The 24,547-nt window shown below is 45.6% G+C and overlaps 2 protein-coding genes and 1 long non-coding RNA gene across 8 annotated transcripts in view; 2 read left to right on the forward strand and 1 right to left on the reverse strand.

The window, feature by feature from the left end:
* LOC121683508 (glutamate receptor 4) overlaps nt 1-15,955 on the forward strand; it is an 82,531-nt gene extending 66,576 nt beyond the window's left edge. Inside the window, exons 12-16 of one of the 5 annotated variants that reach the window (XM_042063136.1) lie at nt 3,422-3,620; nt 5,840-6,087; nt 11,350-11,464; nt 13,476-13,732; nt 14,931-15,018. In XM_042063136.1, the coding sequence (XP_041919070.1) occupies nt 3,422-3,620; nt 5,840-6,087; nt 11,350-11,464; nt 13,476-13,730 (817 nt within the window). In that variant the 3' untranslated portion in view covers nt 13,731-13,732; nt 14,931-15,018. Of the gene's footprint in view, nt 1-3,421; nt 3,621-5,839; nt 6,088-11,349; nt 11,465-12,305; nt 12,450-13,475 lie in introns of those variants that run through there. The other 4 variants (XM_042063134.1, XM_042063133.1, XM_042063137.1 and 1 more) reach the window with 4 other exon arrangements.
* Nucleotides 323-24,532, reverse strand: msantd4 (Myb/SANT-like DNA-binding domain containing 4 with coiled-coils). Of its 2 annotated transcripts, XR_006022805.1 has the most exons (4): nt 24,438-24,532; nt 22,648-23,544; nt 19,501-20,517; nt 323-343 (listed from the first exon to the last, which is right to left on the reverse strand). XR_006022805.1 is itself a non-coding variant. In XM_042063139.1 (3 exons), the coding sequence occupies exons 2-3, from the start codon at nt 23,140-23,142 to the stop codon at nt 19,663-19,665; spliced, it is 1,350 nt and encodes a 449-aa protein (XP_041919073.1). In that variant the 5' UTR covers nt 23,143-23,544; nt 24,438-24,532; the 3' UTR covers nt 18,224-19,662. The 2 variants fall into 2 exon arrangements, 1 of the variants encoding a protein (XP_041919073.1); XM_042063139.1 differs by lacking the exon at nt 323-343 and having other exon boundaries at nt 18,224-20,517.
* Nucleotides 8,537-10,738, forward strand: LOC121683512. The gene is made up of 2 exons (XR_006022806.1): nt 8,537-8,956; nt 10,669-10,738. It is a non-coding gene; the product is annotated as an uncharacterized LOC121683512 (long non-coding RNA).
* Nucleotides 24,533-24,547: the final 15 nt, after the last annotated feature.

The following is a 24,547-nucleotide window of genomic DNA, read 5'->3' on the forward strand; positions in this document are numbered from 1 at the left end:
ACACAGAAGGATGCATGCAAACACACACACACATACACACACACACACAGATTTACACATACACTCACAAACAAGCATGTCAGACAAACACATACCAATTGCTCACACTTCATATTAATAATGAGTTATGTAGCAATATGTCACCACCATACTGTAGAAATGATTCCAGATGAACTTCATGTGTTAATATTTTGCTGACCTATGCACACAGTGGCTGTGGTGGGTACTGCCAGGAGATTTTTTTTTTAATGACAAGGAATATGGAAATGCTGCAGAGCATAACTGATCTGTGGCCCTTTGATATTAATCCCTGTAGAATGTCCACACACACACACACACACACCTGACAGGTGGAGTCACGTGCTGTGTGTTCACGTCTATGAAGGCAAGGCATTAATATGGAATGTGTGGCTTTCCTGTTTCCACTGGATGATGGAGCAGCATGGCATTTAAATCTGGTTGGAGGCTGAGGCAGTCTGTCACAGGAAAAATGACATTATCAGCAACACGCTCACATACCGTCACCCCCGGTAATCCCTCTAAAAAGAAGTTCTTCCTCACACTCACACGCACACACACACACACACAAACACACCCATGGACATATTGTGAACCCACTCAAACAACACATTACACACCTCAATCAGGGCTTGTTCCATCTAATGTAGCGCCCTCAGGCTAAACCTGCCATTAAGCCACATACAGTAGCGAAACCAAAGGAGAGCTTTCCGGTACTTTCTTTTTTCCTTCCTCTTCTTATACTCACACAACCCTCTTCTCTCTCCGTCACTCTCACCCACCCACGCGCACTTTCACGCTCCGATCGAACGCCTCCGACAAGAGAGACGTGGCGGCACATTAAATTTGCACACAGTCAGGACTCGTGTGCCCGCGGTCCCATCAGATAGCCCATGATTAGGGACCGAGTCAGCGCTCATCACAGGCAGAGTGCAGCAACGGCACACTCCCCATCTTGAGCAGCACAGAAGAAAGGGATAGAGAGAGAGAGAGCGGGGAGAGGAGGAGAGAGGGGAGGGGAGGGAGGAGGACAAGATAAGAGAAGAAATGGGGGAAGAGGGAAGGAGAAGGAAAGAAGGCTGGGGGGAAGAGGAGGAGGAGGGGTGGAACGAAAGAAGAAAGAGAAGGGAAAGAGGAGGTGGAGAAGTGATAGTGGAGCGAGGGAGGAGGGTGGGGGCGAGAGGAGGGTCTAGGAGAAGATAAGCGAGAGAAATAAAGAGGAGAGGAGAGGAAAAAGAGGAGAGAAGAGGAGGCAGAGGGATGAGAGGAGGTGAAGGACAAGAGTGGAGACAAAAAGTATGCGGATGAGGTTGGAAGGGGATGAGGAGGGACAAAAGACAAAAAGAAAAAAAAGAGAGGGAACAGAGAGGCAGTCATGCAGATGGGAGAGAGGGCGCATGAAATGTCTGACTGGACTAATCAAATTACACCGGCTGTGGAAGAGGAATCTCATTTGGTGGACAGTCAGAGGCTTTGTTTCCACCTGACTCCACCATGCTATGGATGTGTATATGTGTGTGTGTGTGTGTGTGTGTGTGTGGAGCTGAGATGAATGAGCTGACACTGACTGGGTTGGCCAGAGCGAGGACAATGTCGTGCCCACGCTCTCAGTTATGAATCAGTGTGTGTTTGTGTGGGTGTTTACAGGAAAGATCCAAACGTCCTACACCTCACTCTGTCACACACACACACACACACACACACAGCCCCAGTTCCCTGTGGGGATGGACGGAGCGGCTCTGCCTTGACAGGTCTCTGGTCAGCAGCCAGCGAGGGGCGGGGACCGGCAGATTTGTCGTGTCCTTTAAAGACGGCTCTCCTCTCATCATTGCGGCATGTCCCCTGAGAATGTGTTCCCCTGGTCGGGGTCACTAGTCACTACCACTCTCTCACCCCCCACCCCCCCCCCCCCCCGCCCCCCCCCATCACCCAGCCCTTGCCTGCCTCTTATACTGCACTTCACATAAAACCCTCTGTGTTTATTCGTCTCCGTTGTTCAGTTGCAGACGTTACCAGGGTTACGGCTGACTGGGGGTCAGTTCAAATCTGCTCAGCGCCAGGCCCGTTTCAGATGGACTGCTCTTAAATTAGCCTCAACATTTCTCCACATAATAAGTGGTAACGTTAGGCTGTTGTTTCCTGATCTTTCTTTGATATTCTGGGCTGTAAAGTATGCAGACAGTTCTGTTCGTTTACTGTCTTCCACTGTGTAATTAATTTAATGATGAACTGGAGCCAAACAAACACCCTCCCCCCAGAGTCAAATCCACGGGCTCACTCTCCAAACGCATTACCATCACTGGTTAAATTATCACATTAGCACACTCAAACACACACACTTGTGAGATGGGCACATAGACACAGGCTTACTCAGATTACACACCCTTGCACGCACTCTAACTCACTCACACACAAACACACACACACACTCACTGCAGATCCTGCACAAGCACGTCACCACTCCCCCAGAGTATTCACCCTCGCTCCCCCCTGACGCTAAAAGGTGACAATTTATGCCCAGTCAGGCGTTCCTGCGTCTCTGTCCTCGCTCTGCCCAGCCTCTGCAGGACCCACCTTTCCCCCACTCCTCCCCTCCACTCTTCCTCCTCCTCCTCTTCTCTCATCCCTTCATCTCTTTCCTCCCTCAGTCCTCTCCCTCCCTCTCTCCCTCTGCTCTGACAGAATGGCAGGGTGCAGAGAAGAGAAAATGAAATGCCAATCTGTTATTTCAGATGAAAGTCACAGAGGTCACTTCAAAACCCCTGGGAGAGGAAGAAAGACCAGGGCAGGCATGGAGCGAGGGAGGGGTGGGGGGGATTAAAAAAGGAGATAGAGAGGGAGAAGGGATGGAAGGAGGGAGAAATATTGTCAGTTTGTCAACAGTAGCTGGGAGAGAAATTCAATCATTGCTTTTTTGTTGGTGTATTTACTTCTTTCTTTCTGCGATACATTTTTGATTGACAAGCAAAATCTAAATGTTCCCTGTGAAAGGAAAAATGTAAACAGATCTTACAGGGGCAATGATCATTATAAACATTGTGTTAGATCTTCAGGCAGTAATTTGTTTTTGCCATTTATTCTACCGTACTGATTTTTTTTTTTTCTTTTTCATTTTCAAGAATCCTTCTAGTTGCCTGCAGAAACTCTTTGCAGAATTAATGAGGGTGACTTCCTTAACGAAACGACACAGCAGCAGTTCCTCTCGTCTCACTTCCTGTGATGTCCCACCTCAGCCAATCACAAGGCTCTCAGCCCTAACTCTTCTGAACTAGCAACTGTATTTGTCTCTTTGACGTTAACTGTAAATTAATTAAGTGTTTAATTTATTCTTCCTCTTCCCTTTGCTTTTTTCCTTTCTCTCTCTCTTCCTCCCTCCTTCCTCCTGATTGGCGGCGTACATCAGGTCTCTGTCAGGTCGTATCGTGGGAGGTGTGTGGTGGTTCTTCACCCTCATCATCATCTCCTCCTACACAGCCAACCTGGCTGCCTTTCTCACTGTCGAGCGCATGGTGTCGCCCATTGAGAGTGCTGAGGACCTGGCCAAGCAGACGGAAATCGCCTACGGCACGCTGGACTCGGGTTCCACCAAGGAGTTCTTCCGGGTAAGACTGTCCTGGGCCAGCACCCGGGGCTCACGCGACATTCTCATTCTATTCTTCGTAAGTGGTCAAAAAAGACCAAGTAAAAAAAAAAATAGCTTTTTATCTTGATAGAATAAGCAGTGAAATAATTTGTCATTGAGACATTGTGTGAGTCATTATATCTCTACATAAGTGGTTTGAACTAGCAACATACATATACGTACGTACAAGTGTTTCTGTCCATGACATGGTGGTTCTTGGGAACCTATGAGGATCGACGGTCTCCTGTTTTGGTTTTGGCAAGTGAGTGTTGCCCTATTGGACTTTGGAAGGGGTTAACAACTGAATTGAGAGACAAGAGGTGTGTCTCTGTGAGTGTGTGGATGCAAGTGTCTACGCATTGCATGGGTATGTGTGTGTGTGTATGTGTACGTGCGTGCGTGCCTGCCTGCCTGTGCACGTGTGTCTAAGAGTGGCTCGGCTTCGAAAAAGCCCGTGCGCATTATCAACATAAAAAGCAGGCTGTGGAGTCTGTGGAGGGTGAAAAAGCAATTTACTCCGCCGAAGTGCTGAAGGGGATTTGGCTGCCGTTAATTACCCCGGCTCCTGCGTCTGCCGCATGTGGTCTCCTCTCATTTCCTCAGCGAAAGCCCGCAGTAACCACGCACACACACACACATACACACACAGTTATCCTCCTACAGTAACTATTGTCTGAGTCTACGTATTCTTTGCTGGTCATCTGGTGTAAAGGTGTGTCATTCATTGTTTGATAAGAATAAACCTGGAGGAAAGGGCGGTGTGTGGGGGGGGGGGTGTATGTCAGTTGTCACACCTGCCACGATGGCATGTGTAAATGAGATCAAATCCTTTGTCCAGGGTGCAACTGAAGAGCCTTTTATTGGCGGCAATTCTCAAGGTGGCCATTTTATTATGTTTCTTTCCCCTCCCTTTTCTTTTTTTTATTTGTATGTCGGCTTCTCTGTTGTTGGGCTTTTATGACTGCATAGTCCGGGCCGCAGAGAGAGAGAGAAAGAGAGAGAGAGAGGGAGAGAGAAAGAGAGGCAGTCCAGACTGGACGTGACTGACATTATTATGGGATGGGTGTCCGTCACGCCTCGTCGAGCTTCTCACACAGTCTGTGAGCGCTCCGCTCCCTCAATCTCCGCACGCCAAAAGCCCCCCGAACGCGTTAGCGCTGCAGTCTGAGGCTCCGGTCATTTACACCACCGTCACCACTGCCACGGCTGCCACAATAACGCTTTATCTCGAAGCCAGGAAGTGGACGTGGTGGGGGCAAAAAAAAAAACTAGGAAATAAGACGGCAAAATAACCAAGAGAAGGGCCCCGTGAAAAAGAATGACAGTTTGCTGCACAGCTTGTTATTTTTATCCTCCAGTAAAGCGGTGCAGTGTGGTCCACCCAAGGTCAACTGTGAAGGTTTAAAGAATGCATTCGTCGGTCATTTAATGACTTGGATTTGCTTCATCTTACTAGAGCGAGACTAGCTCCGGGGCAGCACTGATAAGACCCTTCTCCTCCGAGTCAAAATACTTGGTGGCGGGGTGGGGTGGGGGATGGCTGGGCAAAATGGCTTCCCGCTGGATCAGGGATCAGACAATGACTCATAAGTGTATATTTAACTGTATTCCCTATGCACAGTTCCCCTATGCACAGCGTTTAATCTCCCTCATATTTTTGAGTCTTTTAAGTGCGATAAAACAGCATGGGGCAATATGATCCCCCAGTGACAGGGGCATAAGGCATAAGCAAGATGGTTTCTGTGTGTAGTAGAGGATGGAAAATGATTTGTGAGTGTGCACTTGAAGTTATTGCCCATTTAGAATGTTCTGGAATGTGTCTACTGTTCAGCAGGGCATTATGTGAAGCCTTTTTTATGTATCCTAATGCAACATGTCATCAATATCACCCTCTTACTACCCACATCAGAGGCTGAGAGAAGCTGAGAGCCCAAACCAATACAGGAAGTGGGGGGAAAGCCTTTTCCAAAAAATTCCCCCCCTTCTTTCTTTTTTTTCTATTATTCCCATTTGACAAAAAAAAAAAAAAAAAAATCAAACAATCAATCAACCGAAGCTCCCCAGTCTTTCACGATTCGTTAACTGCTGCATACCGCTGCTCCTCACCTGACCCCCCCACCCCCTCCTCCTCCTCCCCTCCCAACTCCCCCCCACCCCCCTCCCCTTCCTAACTCCTTCCCCCTCCCTCCCCCCCACCAGAGGTCAAAGATTGCCGTCTATGAGAAGATGTGGAGCTACATGAAGTCGGCCGAGCCCACGGTGTTCACCAAGACGACGGCCGAGGGTGTGGCGCGCGTGCGCAAGTCCAAAGGGAAGTATGCCTTCCTGCTGGAGTCCACCATGAACGAATACACGGAGCAGCGGAAGCCGTGCGACACCATGAAAGTCGGGGGCAACCTGGACTCCAAGGGCTACGGGGTAGCCACCCCCAAAGGCTCACAGTTAAGGTGGGTGGAGTAGTATAACAATATCCCTCGTGTGTTGTTATGGTATTCCACCTACCCTGATGTGCCCTTGCTCTCTCTCAGTCTTTTTTCCCCTCACACACACATCTACCTCCACCTACCCTTCCCTTTAGTCTCTCTCTCACTCTTTCTCTCTCTTTCTCCTTATTTATCAGTGTCACTTTATCACAATCTCACTCTATTTCTTTTGTCTCTCTGGCTCTGTCTTTCATACCAATCCGTCAGCATTTTTTTCCTCCTCCCTCATGCTCGGCTTTTTGCTCTCTCACTCTCTCTCTGTCTTCCTCTGACACATACACACATACTCACGCTCTTTCATTCCCCCCCCTTTTCCATTTTCCACCTTTATTCACACTCTTTTGTTTCTTTTCTCTCCACACGCTCTCCTGTCTCTCATTCTCTCTTGCCATCTCTCTCTCTCTCTTTCTCTCTCTCTCTCTCTTTCTGACTCCCCTCTGCTCCCCTCCCCTCTCTTTCTCTTCCTCTGAGCTCTGTTAGGCCTGATAGGGGATAGCTAGCTAGCAGGCTTTTTTTTTGCCGTTGGTTCTGTTTTTGCTGTGTGCTTCTGTGTGTCACTCTCTTTTCACTTTGCAGAGCCAGCACTCAGGTAACCATGCCACCTCCCATGTTCTGTTCCCCTTTTTCTGATTTCCTCCTTTCTGTTTTCGTTTTTCGTCTTCTTCGCTGCTTTCTTTGATCTGAATTGAAAGAGTAGAGTAAGAATTTTGTCATGATTTGTCACTGCTGAGGATGCCTCTGTGGTCGTTAAAAGAAAGAGAGAAAAAAAAAATGGGAGTTTTTTTTGCAGTCGACGCTGGCGAGCAGGGAAAGCTGTGTGGGGGAGCAGGACCGCCGCAGTGCAGCCTGACTCTCTCGACCCGACAAAAAAAGGGGAATTTATAGACGCAACGTCTGGCAACGAGGCCCAAGAAAGAAGGGGGGACTCCAAAAATAAAGTAATAAATACCAATGAAAAAAAAAACATCCATCCCACAAAAAAAACAAAAACAAAACGCTGGTATCAAGTATCAGGCAACGCAATGGCAGAAGTGGAGGAGGGTATGAGGGAAGACCACATCAAGGGCACAAGCTCGAAGTGTTCTTGTGTAGGGTGTAGGTTGCACGCGTGTGTGGAAAACGGAGCGCAGCCCAGAGGCAAGCCAGGGCAGCTTATTGACTCTTATGGCCCCATAAGGATATCAGACAACCTTGCTGCTACCACAGATGCAGCCTCCCGGGCAAAAATGGGCCACAGTGGAGGTGCATCCAACAGATTTGTTGTCTGCAAATACGTACCCATCGGCGGTACACGGCAAAAAGATGACAAACACAATGCGATGTTCCTGTCGCATCCTTGTGAGAATAAAAATTGACACACACCATCAAGCCTCCAGTCCTATAACTTCCTCTTCTGCTCTATGTTCTAACAGAAAATACAGAGTCCCATGGATCAATTCCTGTGGGACGCCTCGGGGCAATACACCTGAACGTATTTTTCTCTTTTTTTACTGTCATGAGAAGTCACGCAGAGATTTTCCGCTTTTGTAAGAAGAGTGACTGACAGTGGACAATAGCTCCAAACTGGTCCTCTCAATTTTAGGAATTATCGTTTGCTGTCATTGACTTCTCCTTAACGTGAGGAAAATCACTCCTGGAGCAAATGTGTGGTGGGGAGTGCGCCGCATCACGCAGGAGCTGCAAACCCACACAGCGATCCAACCAATCAAAACCAGGCCAACTCGTTGTTTAACCAATCAAAAGCCACTTTGCTACTTTAAGTCTGTGGCTTATTAGACTATCATCATGGAACATTCTGAAGCTATTTGAATATTGTTAGCAAGTATTATTCAGTACTGAAGTAGATTTAAAATGCTTTTTGAAAAGAGAAATATAAGCCCTTACTGTCGTATAAGGTTTTCAATTGATAGAGTCTTATTTTGGATGTGATTTTTGACATTGCTTTGCTGCGCTGCCCGGACATCTTTCTCTCTCTTGTTTGTGTCATCTCTGACGCGCTGAGCACTAAATCAGGAACTCTCTCTATGTGGACTGCAGTCTTCACAGTGACCCCAAACAAACCTGACAGAGGTTGTGACTGGCTTTCTTTAATCATACCTCTGCCCTGAAGCTATTGTGCCCTACGGCCTGTCCTTCTACTGTCCATGTTATGAGCATATGGTGACCTGACTTTGAGATGTTCTGACATTGATGAACTTTATGGTTCACTGCTACATCTGGGTTTGTTTACATTTTACTCGTATGGGCAAACCATTACTGCATGGGAGTTGGTTATGATTGGCGGAAAGAGGATATTAAGGAAATGTGGTGTGTGTGTGTGTGTGTGTGTGTGTGTGTGTGTGTGTCTGTGTGCGCCTCTGTTTGTGTATTTGTGTGGGTATGCACATGCTGATGTGTGTGTGTGTGTGTGTGTGTGTGTGTGTATGTGTGTGTGTGTGTAAGAGAGAGAGAGAATGTGTGTAGTGTGTGTGTGTTTGTGCAGCAGTCTTAAAGCCGGAGTATGAAGGTAAGAGAGGACTGAAAGGAAAATAATAGAACAGGGAGCATTCAGTGGAATATCTTCTTCCGCTCACTCTCCCATACACTCTCTCTCTTTCTCTCTCTCACTCTCTTCCTCCATCTCCCTCTCTCTTTTAAACACACACACACACACACACACACACACACACACACACAAACAAACACATGCACACACACAAGCACAGCAGGATGTGAATGGACATCAGTGGTGTAAGGTGAAGTCGCAGCAGTGGCCTATTCTGATTACAGTGTGCCTGCAAAAGAGATAGGCGAGGCAAAGAAGGACAGAACGAAAAAAGAGAGAGACACAGAGGTAAAGGTCACAACAGGAGTGAAAGGAGGTTTGAGAGAGAGAGACAAAGAGAGGGAAGACATGGGAGAGCAAAAGAAAAGAATTGTAAGGAAAAGACAGATAGAGAAAGAAAATGAAATAGAGACAGACAGATAGAGGGAGAGAGAGAGAGAGAGAGAAAGAGCAATAGAGAGAGTGGAAAACGAGAGAGAAAAGAGGGAGAGAGAGAGGCTGTGAGAAAGCAAAAGAAGGTAGCGAGGGGCAGTAAGTCAATTTCCGAGTGAGGGAAAGTGCAGCGGCGCAGGATTACAGATTGTACCCTGAACACTGCGGTCCACAGGGCTGTGCACGAGAGACGCATACCAAAGAGGAGCGACTCTGCGCAGCTTGCACACAAACACACCCTTACGCCAACACACATACACACACAGAGAGACACATGCAAAGATGTCCACATACACACATGCATGCACATGCAACACACACATATACACTTACATAGTTGTTTATTGTTGCACAAACATGTTCACACGTCTGTCATTGCGATCATAAATACGCACAAACATAAATGATCGTGCCATACACAAACCGCTGCAGTATGTGCATAGTAAATCACAATTACCCAGACACATTCTTGTCTGCCTGGTGCAGAGACGGATGCAAAAACACTGGCTGGCAAGAGACGCTTCGGATTGATACAGTATATCGAGTATGATTCCCCTATGGCATAAGCAACCCCCCCACTCCCCCACACTGTTTGGCAGTGCTGCCAAAAAGCAAGGGCCCGCAGCCAAGCGTTGCCTCCCCAGCCTCTGATTGGGGCTATTTTCTGCCGATGCTGTGCATCCTTCTTCGCTGTGCTTAGAGGTCATTCCTTTCGGGGTGGGGGCGTGTGGTAGGCAGCGAGAGATAGTGTGTGTGTGTGTGTAAGAGAGAGAGAGAGAGGGAGAGAGAGACAGAGGCGGGGGAACGGATTACGAGGCCATTTAATAGTGCATCCAATCCATTAGCCCTTGCTTCAGCGTGGGGGCGTTATTCTTATCTTAAAAGACTCTTAATTAGTAAAAAGGAATGGCCGTCCGATATTTTTTTTCCCTCCTTCTTGTTTTAAACCACCACCACCACCACCACCACCCCCCCCCCCCCCCCCCACCCACACACACACGCCTTCCTGCCCCCTCCTCCCGGGCAGCACCTCATTGGGCTACGCCAAGATCGAACGGAGCCGTGGCATGGAGCAGCGGAGCGTGAGAATGTGTAGTTTTTGCGCCAGGCTGCTCCGGAGCAGGCGGCCGCCTCTAAACATAACTGCCATTTAAATTGGCCGTCGATAACCAGTGATTATAGGGGCTCGGGCTCGATAGCTCGCGGTTCGCTCGCTGCAGCAGGACAGAGAAAAATGAAGCTACTCTGGCCAGGAAGGGTGGGGTGAGCGGGGTTGGGATGGGTGGGTGGGGATGGAGGAGCGGTGCTATGGGGAACTAGATAGAATAAGCTACATCAGTGAGAGCGGAGGGCTGTGGCTACTTCAATCCACATTCACAGCAGAGCTGTAGGCTTGCACATACACACACGCAAGACTGATTGATTGCTTAGTTACCTCCCCCCTCTCTTCTCCTCTTTTTTCCCCCTCAGTAAACACATCCCCCTGTTTTTTTGTTTGGTTTGGCTTTGTTTTATTCATGAAATGCGGCACTTCGTCCTTTTCTGAGTTGCCCCCCTCCCAAAAAAAGAGAGAGAGAGAGAGAGAGGGAGCCTCCCTGCATTCTTATTCCCGGAGTCTTTCATGTCTCAGAGAGAGATTAAAACCTCATCAGAGTAGCTGTGGGTCACTGTGATGGGTCGTCCATCTTATGTTTGTCTTTCCAATGTGATACAAATCTCTCCATCTTTGGTCCCTGAAATTGGATCCAAAACACTAAAAGTTCCCCTCGTGTTGTCCAAGTCGTCAACATGAGCATGACAACGCGCTTCATCTGCGCTTTCTGATTGGATCGGAGAAGTATCCCCAAAGGAGGGGTGTCCCAGTCAGCCAGATAAGTCTGGCTCACTAGCGATGGGGAACGATGCTGTTTTAAACATTGCCAAAAGGCAGTCTTGGACCAAAAACAGCCTCCCTATAGTGAAAGAGGTTCCTTTGAAAGAAAAGAGAGGGATGGAGAGATAAGAAAAAAGAGGAGAGAGTGAAAGAGTGTAAACATTTGAGAGGAAAGGAAGAGAGAGAATGAGAGAGAGAGAGAGGGGGATGTCTGTAGGTGGCGCTTCTACACTAATAGAGCTCCCCCACCACTGTCTTCATTATTCTTTCTTTGTGACTTTCTTTCTCTTTTTGTTCTTCTTGCTTTTTCTTTGCTGCTCAGTATTGGCTGTTCACCTTTTTTTATCCTGACAAAATATGTTTTATCGTTTTCAAGAAATGCTGTTAACCTCGCAGTGTTAAAACTGAACGAACAAGGGCTGTTGGACAAATTGAAAAATAAATGGTGGTACGACAAGGGCGAGTGTGGCAGCGGAGGCGGTGACTCCAAGGTTAGCCTCTATGTCACCACATGCGGGTAAACTGTGTGTGGCGTAATGGTCGCATCTGCCGCGGCGACAACTGGTCAGTGCCGGAGAACTTCCGGCCATTTCCCATCCCCAATCTGGCCCTTCGTGATGGTGGCGATTCAGCCCAGTGGAAAGAAAGAGCTTTAGAAACCAGAGAGGAGAGCAATTACTGTCAAAGCAAAAATATTCGCCTGCACTTTCGTCCGGTCAAAAAGCGCTGGTTCTGTACTTCACAGGCAGGGAAAATGAAAGGAGATGGAGGAGGCAGTGTAGGTGGTTAGTCATTGGGTTTGACCAGCAGTTGCACCACAATCTTAATTCCAGTTCAAAAGGATCTTCCCATGATGCAATGCTCTTCCAACAGCCACATTTTAGGGCTATCAGACACCATCAGCTCTCACTAAGGCTCTAACGATTTCTCTCACTCTGACAGAGCGAGTTGGTGGGTGTGCACTTTATCCCCCCCCCCTTCTCCGAGTGCGCCTTGCCAATAGTTTTGGGTTCACAGTAATTGCCTCCGCTTGTTGCTAAGATGGCCGCGGCAGTATGTGCCCATTACCTGAAGCGATGCAGCGAGGTTCCATTCATATGTCTGTAGCTCGACAAACCCCCCCACAGCGTCCCCCCCCAAGGCAAGCGAACGAGCGTACACACATGTACCCAATGGAACCTCTGCTTCGTCACTTGTTTTCTCTGTACATTTTTCTCTTCTGTGCAAAAGACAACAAAGAAAAGACAAAAAAAAAAGAAAAGTTTCTTTGCGATTCGAATAACATAAAATAACATGACCCATGATGTTATTTATGTTATTTCCCACGTGAAGAAGCCCCGTAAACCTTGCAGTGTTGAAACTCAGTGAAGCAGGCGTCTTAGACAAACTGAAAAACAAATGGTGGTACGATAAGGGCGAGTGTGGACCAAAGGACTCGGGAAGTAAGGTCAGTCTCCGGTTAGTCTGGGACAGAAAAACAATAAAAAACACCACTAAAGGAAACTCACTGTTATTTAATTCACATGCACCAAGCAAACTGCCTACTGGCACTGTATGTGAGAGTGTGTGTGTGTGTGTGTGTGTGTGTGTGTGTGTGTGTGTGTCTGAGTGTGTGTGTGTGTGTGTGTGTGTGTGTGTGTGTGTGTGTGTGTGTGTGTGTGTGTGTGTGTGCAGATTCACACAGGGGCATCACACTGCTGCTGCTTTAAGCATGCATGCCCATTATAACTGAACAGGTGTGAGAGCCCCATAGAGACTAGCAGTGAGTTTTTTTCCCATCATGCTGTGCAACTCTTGCAGTGATGACATATCATCCTGCTATTAAGTTAACCTGTGCACTTCAGTAGCTCCAGTGGGACACGTTTTGATGTTTTATCACTGACAGCTTAGAGACATGATAGAGCACTGCACAAAGAATATCACAGGCTTAGATGTACTATATGCTCTGATTGTGATTAAAAAAACAGGATATTTATGTAAAATAATGACATGTAAGATGTTAAACAACACACATGTCATACTAATACATGATCTTACAACAGAGTACATATATACATCAAAATTATAGAACGGGGAATGTAGGATTTGATTGAATTACTGTAAATTAATGAAATTAGGTGTAATACCTATGTCCTAATGTTATGTTTTGTGTTATAGTAGTTTGTTGTTAATGTGTTGATGTCATAGCTGTGAAGGTAGATGTAGTTGTAGCTGTGGTAGTAACTATTGTTGTAGTGGCTGTGAGTTCTAATTGAACTAGAATCTGTCTAATTAAAGTAACATGCATGGTAGTTGTTAGTTGAATATCATTATTCCATTTAACTAACGATGTAAGATAAATACTAGCTCATAGCCAATGTATGTGTTGAATATAAATTTTTGTTTAAATACAAATGTTCACTTGCACCACCCCATGCCTCCCTAACTCTTGTCATCCCTCCTTTTCTCTCTCTCTTTCTCTGTCTTTCCACACCCCCACTTCTCCTCCGCCCCTGTTCCCAGGACAAGAGCTCCCAGGCCCTGAGCCTCAGCAACGTGGCTGGGGTCTTCTACATCCTGGTGGGGGGCCTGGGTCTGGCAATGTTGGTGGCGCTGGTTGAGTTCTGTTACAAGTCACGGGCCGAAGCCAAGAGAATGAAGGTGGAATCGGCCGAACTGAATTTTAGCCCTTCTCCAAGCCCCTCCCAGAGCACCCAGAATTTAGCCACTTATAGAGAAGGGTACAACGTATACGGCTCCGAGGGTGTTAAGATATAGGGGTAGGACTTAGGGTCTCCTTTAGTAGGTGGGGTGGTGGTGCGTCTTTTTCTCGTAGCTCAAGCAGTGTGCTTATTTCTTTTCTTTTTCTTTTTCTTTTTGTGGATGCATTTGATGGTTAGCTGATGTGACGCACTCTGTGACCGCTTCTCTTCATCTTTTCTATTTTTGAAAGCTTATTGTTTGGTTTATGTTCTTCTTTTTTTATTGTATTTGTTTAAATATTACAATCATTATTGGTTTAGTAGTACAAATGTTATGCATTTATGACTTTTGTTTCACCGCGCTTTTGCTTCAAAGCTGGAGTTTAACTTTTGCAAAAGCAAAACTTGGTCCCATCCATTGTTTGGCTGCTGATAATGTTGTGCATTTGCAGCTTCATATCAAAGGCACCTGCATTACTTATCTCAGTGTGTCAGTCCCCTCAGTAGAAGCTCCCACTTTTAACCTATCGCTGAAATTTTTCACATGAATTGTAACGCAATGAGCACTAGATGCTTCCACGTTATAGATTTGTGCCAAATCCGATGTAATGAACCTTGAATGGTCTTTAGGAGTAGTGACATGCACTACAAACACTTTATAGATATGACCTACTTGTTGGTGTCTGTGCTGCACACTTACTAGAATGTTCAGTGTACAGTCAGTTTTTTTGTCAGTCATCTTACTAAGATTTACAACTATGTTATGTTCACAGTCTGCTGGTAACACAAATGTATACCCTACTCATTGATACTCAACACATGAGATACAGATGACATAGAGACCATGAGGCACAGCCGATACAACAAGAAGTTCTGTCACATAAAGTGTTATACTGCCCTATACCAGGCTCCAGATGTAAATGCAGACTTTTTGTTCTTTATTCAGTTTAAGGGGCCTTTAGCTTTCATAGACCAAAACCCTGTAGTGCTGTTTTATGATAGAAATGCAGATGTCTAACATGATGTATCAACTTCTTGATGTTTGTTGTTGCCTGCTTTCTGTTTCTTTTGAGCATTGTTTTGTTTGGTTCGGTTCATCCTCCGTTTTGTATCGTTGTCTGTAGATGTGTTTGGTGGCGTATTGTGTGTTAGTAGGTGTGAGTATTCTTTACAAGCTGGGGACAGACTCAATCAAACTCACACTATTTTTTTCCCCCACCTGCCTCTCCCTTGTCTAACCCCTGACCCTTCCCCCTCACCTCCCCCCATCCTCCAGCTCACCTTCACGGAAGCCATGAGAAACAAGGCCCGTTTGTCCATCACGGGTAGCGTGGGGGAGAACGGACGCGTCCTGACTCCCGACTGCCCCAAGGCCGTGCACTCTGGCCCGTCTCTCCGGCACAGCTCGGGATTGGCCGTGGTGTCATCGGACCTGCCGTGAAAACCAAAAACACACCCTGTGCCTTAAAAATGAACAAAAACAAAAAATAAAAATCACTCACATTAACAATGACGCAACCAGAAGTGAAGACAGCCAGCAGGCTAACAAGAGACTCAGCAGGGGGAAGGAGAGGGAATGCGGAGAGGACAGCCTGATACAAAAACGACTATCAAGCAGTTTAAAATATATCGATATATAAATATATATAAATATATTGATTCACGTTGTGGCTCCTACCGCAACAGGAAGGATCATGCTGAGGTATGACAGGTGTGCAAGGATTGTAACGCAGCACAGACTAGTGACACCACTGAGCGTAGTCTCAATGACAAACAGTTTCAAAACTCCGGGAAGCTCAGCGTTATTCTGATCTGGATGACCTGCGGTTCGCAGAGACAACGCATTTCGGCTGAGCGAGCCTAGTCTGTTCCGCTCTCAACGCCTTACCGAGATCAACCTCGCTTCAGGACCACGCCTCTCATCCATATCGCCACCAGTAAACAGAGAAGACGCCAGTAGAAATCAATTTAGAAGACCAGAAAACTGTCGACTTGAATCACAGACTGTGTAAATCTGCTTTTTATCACCATTAACTGTTCGACTCGAACGACTTTAGCCTCTTCAGTTTCCCGTCTCGCCAAATGAGCGCAGAAATAATTGAGAAGAGGATGGTAGCAACTCTTTTTGTTAACCAACACGGACGTCAGGGCAGCCAACACTGAAAGAGTTTTTGTTTTGTTTTGTTTTTTTAGAAAGCAAAGGGGGGTTGGGGGGGGGGAAGAACAGGCTAGTATTTATTTAAAAATGATTCATTACCATATGAGTAGCCTAATGCTAAATAACAAATAGATAATCACTCAATCATGATGAATCCATTAGTAAATAATGTACATTCTGTGAAAAGTTCAACTGAAGATATCATTCACACAAGTTTTACAGTGCCAGGAGAAGAAAAAAAGAATACAAAATGCTTGCTTTTTAAACTGATGTATATAACTCCGTAGCGGGAAAACAGAACACACCTCTTTTTGTAACCATCTTAATATTTCATTGCAATAATGAATATAAAGATGAATCGACTTGTAATTAAGATTAAATCTTTTATAAATATACATATTATATATAAATAAATAGATCTATATAAATCTAAAGAGATATACAAGAAAACAATGAGCACCATAATGTGAGGCCATGGCATATGTTCTGTTATGGGTTGTTTTGATAACAATATAACACAGTCTGTATGTGTCCTTGTCCTCACTGAATGTCTGAAACACACACACACACACACACACACACACACACACACACACACACACACACATAGACATACACATGCACATACACACACCGACATGCACACGCCCTCGTCACTGTACTGGACACTAGGCGCACATCTGAGGTCAAATCTGACATTGGATTTCACAGCCTTGAGTCATGTTTTTCTTTTGCGTTATTTGTTTGTCTGTCTTTTTGTTTGTTTTCTTTAATTGTTTGTACCCACGAATTTGGAAAAAAAATAATAAAATTTAAAGCATTTGTACAATAGTCCTTACCTGTTCATGTGTTAAGTGTTGATTTGCTTATGTTTCATCACAACGGAGAGGTGATATTTTGGCTCTAGTAGTGCATTTCGTACTGAAACCATATTTATTTATTTTTTAATAAATAATTCATGGCATTTCTCTGCTCCCAACAGGGAAAGTTATTGCCTTGGTCCTTGTCAAAGCACTGTGCAATTCCCTCAGCGACTATTTTTTTCCCCATTTGAACTTGAACTGTGCAAGACCAAAGGGTAAAGACAGACGGTGATGGCTAAATCTATCAAGACTTTGCACAAAGGCTAGATGAAATAGGCACATAGCCTAGTTCTATGCCATGCTCATCGTTCACCTGCAACTAATCCTGTTGGTCCACTATATCCATTTTGGTTTGTTTCTAGTAAAACAAATCCGTCCAAAATGAAGTCCTTGTCTTTTTCATTGCACACATACAGCAAACACACAGATACCATTAACATTCTGACTCTGTGATTGAGGCTCTTAAAAAGGGATGTTTCATTGTATTTACTGATGCAGGACTTTCTTTTCGTGTGGACAAATAATTTAACATTTCCAAGAGCATCAGCCAAGAAAATGTCAGAGTCAAATATCCCCAATCACTGTTTTAAATGTCATAGCTCAATTAGGGTTAGTAAACAGACCTGTCCTGCATAGTCATGGCTTGGGATACATTTCTTAATTCACTGTTCAATTGTTATTGAACTAATGTCACATCAATACCAGACAGAGGAAGACCTGACATTTTTTGGTCATAACATTAAAATGTACCGGTAATAGGATCTCTGTTACTTTTAGTCAAAATATGTTAAATGGCCATTGAATTACCTTCCCATAATGTTGAAGACTCTCCTCTCCCATGCATGCACAATTGTAGTCATCCTCAGTCAACACTGGTTTCTAACAAAGAAGACTTACGACCATCAGGCTAACCTGGAGAAGGTAAGACATAGAGAAGTTGAAAATGAAAATAGTAATCTTATGGAATAGGGGTGCTCTGGGCATCTCAGTCATGCAAATGGCATGGACAAATTCTCCTTGAGATTATAATAATATGATATATTACATACAAGAAACATACACAACAGCTCAATGTCTGCACCAGACACCAGGAGACATTTTGTCAAGTCTGCCGTTTCTTAGTGAGCACAGAACCTGTCACCTGTGCAACAGTGGTATATTAAGGTGACATTTTAGGACCAAGACGCTAATTATCAGAGGGTATTTCTTGGAAGTCAAGTGGCTGGCTGACCTTTCACATTGAAATAATACTGCTACTTACCAGACAGACAGAGGCACAGGGGACAGACTATGAAACCGCTTGATAAAGCAACTGGATGTTACCTAATATGATACAGGGGAAATTATTAGAAATGGTCACCCAAATTAACTGATTTAGTATCCTATCCTATCCTATACCAGACATACAAGATAATTTGTAAGTACTTTTCTGTTTTTTTTCTGTCTATGGCGGAAAAATCAATCCAGTGGCCATTTTGGATAACTGTCTAGAAGATGAATAGGGATCTCAAAGCCATCTTGTCAATGGCTTGGATATAAATACAAAGGTTCAAAGAAATGCACCACCTTTTTATTTATCGTAAAAGACAGAGCAGTAAAAAGGACAAGAGATCTATTTTTTTCTGCTTTTCCAAACATACTGCACCTGAAGAGCTCTGAAAAAAATAGAAAAGAAAGGCAAGTATCCTCTCAAACACTCATCCAGCAATAATACAACATCTGAAACATTACAAAAAATAAAAAATAAATGACCGGTACAATAAAGTCACAAGGCATATTAGACATCCTGCTTTAGCCATTTCTATATATCGATATATAGATATAGATACACAATGACACTTAGTTGTGTGCTTCTGTATTGCAACAGAGACTGCACTCTGTACATGAAACAACAGTACTGAACAGACACATTTCAGAAGAGGGAAATCTCCCTCTATACAGGCACACATTTTTCCACAAATATACACAACTACAAAAGGGTTTTTTTTCCTCATATTTACGTACCATAAAAGACTTCAAACAAAATGGAGGGTAAACATATTGACATAAATGGAAATCACCGATACATGATGGAAAGAGAAAAACCAATACATTATGTATCGATTGTTGTCTGCTGCAACTGATTTCTGGATGCTGCTGAGCTGGGAATTTATTCGTCTAATAGATCATAGCGAGCACCATCTTGTGCCGAGACTAGTCTCGGGTTTCATGCTGCATTCTAGGCGACGTCGGAGGTCGGACATCAACTCCCGATTTTGAAGTCGGGGTAGATTGACTTGCCTCGAGTGTAGAAACTCGAACGGCGTTCCATTGTATTTTTCCCCAGAGTTTGTCTGGAATGAATCTGGGAGATTTCAACTAGGAGATATCCGACTTCCAAGGTTTCTGGAATGCAGCATATCACACGCACGCACACACACACACACACACACACACACACACACACACACACACACACACACATACATACTCACACATGAATGAACAGTCACAGCATTTGAGTCCCATTTGGCTATCTGTTCCACCACAAAAGACAACAGGCAGGCAAACGCCCCAACAATGAACTGAGAAGCACAATGGTTCACCGAACAGCAGCTACACTGCACTGGCAGCATCAGAGAGGCACCGGCACTGCCCTCTGTGATCCTGTCAGGGAACAGGAGGAAGCAAACACACTGGACCATGTCTTTCCATTACTCTGTGACAGCAGGCACACGCGCCCTCCTGCGTGGCATATCGAACAGGCTTGGTCCAAACACTTTTGTCCCTCCTCTAACCGATGTTCATTCACTGCCTCCACATGTGTCCTGTGGATCCTTTCCTACACACACACACACACACACACACACACACACACACACACACCTCTGCTCCACCATCTTGCTCTGTCTGACCCTCTCTCCTCCCTGCCCAAAACGTCCTCCCACTCCCCCTACAGAGCGTATCGTATCCTCTCCTTCTGCAGATGCTGAGCACAGTGTCTCTGGTTAGTGTCCTTGGTGGAGCGCCATCTGCTGGCCGTCCTTGTGCAGCTGCAGCCTCTCCTTCTCCACCTGCAGACGCTCTTTCTCGATCTGCAGCCGGCCCGACTCGAACTTGAAGAACTGCAGCCGCTCCTTCTCCAGCAGGAGGCGCTCTTTCTCCAGCTTCAGCTTCTCGGCCTCCAGGTCCACGGCCGGGTGCCACACGGGCTTCCTGTCCTTGTCCGACCCCTCCAGCGTGGACGAGGTGGGGGCACTCGAGGAGGACAGTGAGGAGGAGGTGGAGGAGGTGCTGGGCGTGGCGGCCGCGGCGGTGGAGGTGGACGAGGGCAGGCCGTGCTGGGCAGCGGTCGTCTGGCACATGAGCAGGCGCAGCCGCTCGCGCTCCACCTGGAGCCGCTCGCGCTCGAGCTGCACGCGCTCGCGCTCCGTCTCGGCCTGCCGCAAGCGCTCTTTCTCCAGCAGGAGGCGCTCCTTCTCCACCCCCAGCCGCTCGGACTCCACCTGCAGACGGTGCTTCTCCAGGTCCAGCCGCTGCTTCTCCAGGGCGATAAGCAGGCCCGTGCTCTCGTGGGCGCCGCCCAGGCCCATGCCGGCCAGACCCACCCCCAGGCCAGCCCCGCCCAGGCCCACACCGCTGATGCCCATGCCGATGCCCGCACCCAGGCCCAGGTCCCGCCCCCCCGTGCTGACCGAGGAGGCTTTGGAGGAGCTGAGCATGCCAAATTCGTCGATGTGGGCGAAGACCTCGGGGACGCGTCCCTCGCGGTCGATGTCGGGCAAGATGGAGGGGAAGCAGTCGTCATCGTCCTCCTCTCCGTCCGCTTCGCCCTCTCCTACCTCACCAGCGTCGCTTTCCAGCTGCCAATACACAACACACAGGCCAAGTCACAGGCAATTCATTAATACATACACAATCAACAAGTTCATAAATATGTATGCATTTAAAGAAACATTTGACCGTTGTACCGTTGTGACAAATGCTATTTATTCCACTGCTTGGTTGAATTTCCCATTGTCCTACATAATTTAGAACGACCATTAACCATATGTTATTTGCACACCTATGAAGAAGATCCATTTTTTTGGCCGTATCACACTTGTATATTAATTCGCCAAACTCGTTGTGAAGTTTAAATGAACGGTCACGTTAAATCTGAGCTGTAAAATGCAGATGTTCAGAACATGGCAACATTGTAGCATATGATGGAGGTGGCATTTGGCTAGATGGATGACAGCAGTAAAATAGCGATGTTTCAAAGCTAAAGTTCATCAGAATCTTGGGATACGCCCGCTTGACAACGGGAGATAGAACAAACGACTGGCCTTTGGCCGTAGCAACCATCCATTTAGAACTAGTAATGGCAGTTTGTCCTGCAAGTTGAGAAATTAGTTGATATGTGTTGGAAGAAATTAGTTCTACAAACAAGACAAGTTTTAGCGATTAAAACGTTTAAATTGTAACGGGAAAATAGCACAACGCAAGTGGCAACAGTGGAATAAGCGGGATAATGGACTCCATTATCTCTTACGTATACTTCCCTATGTTCAAAACTCAATAAACATTGCTTTACAAAAAAATATGTATGCATGTGGGATAGGGACACATGAAGCTCAGATCAAAATGACACTATTTACATAACAAATATTTACTTCCAAATAAAACAGCTTTTGCGCTTTATGAATTTCCACCCTGTAAACCCGCAAACTCTCATGAGTCATCCAATGAAATCTGTTTTATTCTATTTATACAACAGCTTTTTAAGTTTAATGTATAAAAGCTGCATGCCATTTGGGAAATGTCAGGACGCAAATCAATAGCTTTGATTATTATGGTGTAATGTATTCAAGGAACCTCTTACATTTTAATATGATCTTCTTTTATCCATTTATTATACATCTATTAACTGTTAATCTTTCAGCACCATGTTTCTTTCTTAATAGATAGGTAATAGGTCCTTTTTTTGTTTATGGAATGGTGAGTTGTTGGAATGTCCTACATGTCCTGAAACTGTACAGCATGCCCATTGATTTTAAATAATAGGACCCTAGATTTGAAACCAAACACAAAACGAGTGATAGAGGGCATTGTAAACTTGTGTATTAAAGAAAAATTATGATCGATACCTAATGCACTTTTTTTCCAAATCTAGGGTCTTACAGTACAGAAAATCAATGAGCATGCCATGCAAACTCATAATGCTTCGGTCATTCAGCTATGAATACTACTAAAAGTTAACTTAACTTAATTTACTTAAAAATATTGATGCCCAAACATTGCTTCTCAGGCTGTAAAACTAAATACATATCAATGGCTGAAAAGAATATGAAGACATAGGATTTGAACACAAATCCTTAAGAGGCATTGGTTTTGGGACCAATTCATGATACAGACAAGGTTTGAATCCTGAGACGGTGCACCAACAACTTTATCTGATTGGACATGGAATGAACCATGATGATTTGGGAGGTTTCATGATTTTTCTTGTTTGTAAATTTTAGTCAACAGCACTGCAGATGATCTCAAGAGTTATCCTTCTGTCATGCTACCCATATCAACTATCCATAATCACAACATCATGTCACACATGTACTGCTACAGAACACATTCTTCCAACCGCTCACCCCTTCTCAAACCTCCTAAATCACAATAGGAGCTATTATCTATCTATTAAAAAAAAAACAGGGTGCTAAACATGATTAATAAATTGATAATAGATGAGGAATTGATCATATTAGGGGGCTCCATTATTTTCACTCAACATTTTAGTTAAATACATAGGGCCATAATAATGAAAGTTAAGAGATTTGCTTCCAGACATTTTTCAACTGGCATGCAGCGGTAACATCAGTGACTGGCAATCGGTGATACCAGGTTTGACTTCTGTCACTTTGGGTGAAAGTCAGTCTTTGAACTATTCTTGATTTTGCTCCCATCTTTGTCTACAGAGAGCCAGAGAGGACCACACACACCCCTCACCCATCTCTTACCCTGTAGCCATTAGCATCATCATCCTCCATCTTGACCCCCGAGGGCGTGTGGCTGCTCGGCTCCCCGAGGTCAGAAAGGTCCTGCCAATCGCACGCCGCCTCTTTGGCGAAGCCGCTCACGTCTAGCGACTGGTCACCGCCGCTGAGCGAGGCGTCGTTGTCGGGTGACAGGCACGGCGCCTCGTACTCGCCGCCGGCCTTCAGGCCCGACGCCAGCTCGGCGCGCATCTGCTTGCGCTTCATGAGCGCACGCCAGTCCAGGTAGCGGCGCTTGACCTCGGCAGCGGTGCGCAGCTCGCCCTCGCCGAGCGCGTTGACGCAGTCGGCCACTTCGTCCCAGGCGCGGCGCTTCAGCTCGTTGATGGCCGTGTTCTGCTGGCGCGAGAAGAGAACGTCGCGGCGCTTGTGGATCTCGCGGATGAGAGTCTGCGTCTCCTTGACGCTGTAGTTGCTCTTCCGCTTGCGCTTCAGGTGTTTCATCTGCAGGAAGTCCATCGCAAGGGGGGGAAGGGGTCAGACAGACAGGCCAGAGAGAGAGAGAGAGAAAGAGAGGTGGGCAATGATGACCTGATGGAGAGTCAGAGATGAGGCTCTGGAGTGCTACAGGTGGTTATGAGAGAGAGAGAGGGAGAGAGAGAGAGAGAGAGAGAGGGAAAGAGAGAGAGAGAGGAGGAAAGAGAGATGGAGGGGAAGACAGAGTTGCATAAAAAGAACCAAAAGTTAGAAGAGATGTGGGTGAAGACTTCCACTAAGACTTGCTGGGGAAGACGAGATGAGGGGCATAGACAGTGCTCCTGCCAGCAGGTTACTTCTGAGGGAGATGCATGTCAGAGCTGGAGTGGAGGATTCCCAGGCCCCATGGCACGGGGTTGCTGACAGTGCCTGGCTGCACAATCCCTGAAGGACATTTGAAGACAAGACAATTAGAAAGGGAAAAATAAAGGAAGCAAATCATCATTATGTGTTGTCTGCAGCGAATCAACACTGTCTGCACTGACAACCAAACACACCTTATCTAGATCATCAATCAATCCTAGGTAGTTCCTGACTGGAAAATGGGAATTTTGGTCATGTTTAAGAAGACAGGGAGATACGGAGCTGCCACATCAATCAATCATGTACAAAAATCACACAAGAGTGATACTTATTATGTTGGACTATAACAGGTTAGGACTTGCCTTATATACAGACTGTGGCTCATCCAACTATAAGATATGTGTTTGCTAGAATAACTATCGCCTTGGTAACTTGATATTTTTCTTTACAAATATAACGAATGATAATTCACAGTTAAATTATTGTTTAAATAAAATGTATCTTCCTCAAATCGATTCCCTTCACTTAAATGAACAACAGAATAAGAATGGAGCTGAATCGGTCATCGTGCCGATTGTTTTGCTGAGATGTTATCCTCCAAATAGCCCGCACGTTTAAAATGAAATGGCTGGTCTAAATGCATCTGTGCGTAGCGATGCACGACCACACACTTCACATCTACAACTCTTGTAGTCGACACTTCGGTAGCACTAAGATGGCAAATTTAAGTACCGGAGTATCAACCAACAAAACTGTGTCTGCATTAACGTTTGATTTCATTTGGATAATCGAGTAAGCTAATCAGCTAGCGATAGTAGTAGGAACGTAAAGCGCTATCATACTACGAGTCTGACGTGACCAACATCTGGTGAGTTAAAGGCTGCGCCATTTTTTTCTGAAAGCTCATGGTCATTTAGTAATAAACTGCATACAAATAAATGCATTTATATCCTATGCATATGGACAAAACTTACCGAGGTGGTGGGATAGGAATATGTCAAAAGCTCATTCTTTTCAAATCAATGGCAAAACAAATCGGAACCAGACCCTGGGGCATGAACCATAAACATTGTTGTGATTGGTC

Source organism: Alosa sapidissima, chromosome 15 (assembly GCF_018492685.1).
Source record: "Alosa sapidissima isolate fAloSap1 chromosome 15, fAloSap1.pri, whole genome shotgun sequence".
NCBI lineage: Eukaryota > Metazoa > Chordata > Actinopteri > Clupeiformes > Clupeidae > Alosa > Alosa sapidissima.

Coding starts and splice junctions, on each gene's coding strand:
- msantd4 (XM_042063139.1), bottom strand. CDS start 23,142: ATGGACTTCCTGCAGATGAAACACCTGAAGCGCAAGCGGAAGAGCAAC. Junction 20,518..22,647: donor ATGATGCTAATGGCTACAGG/GTAAGAGATGGG, acceptor GTGTATTGGCAG/CTGGAAAGCGACGCTGGTGA.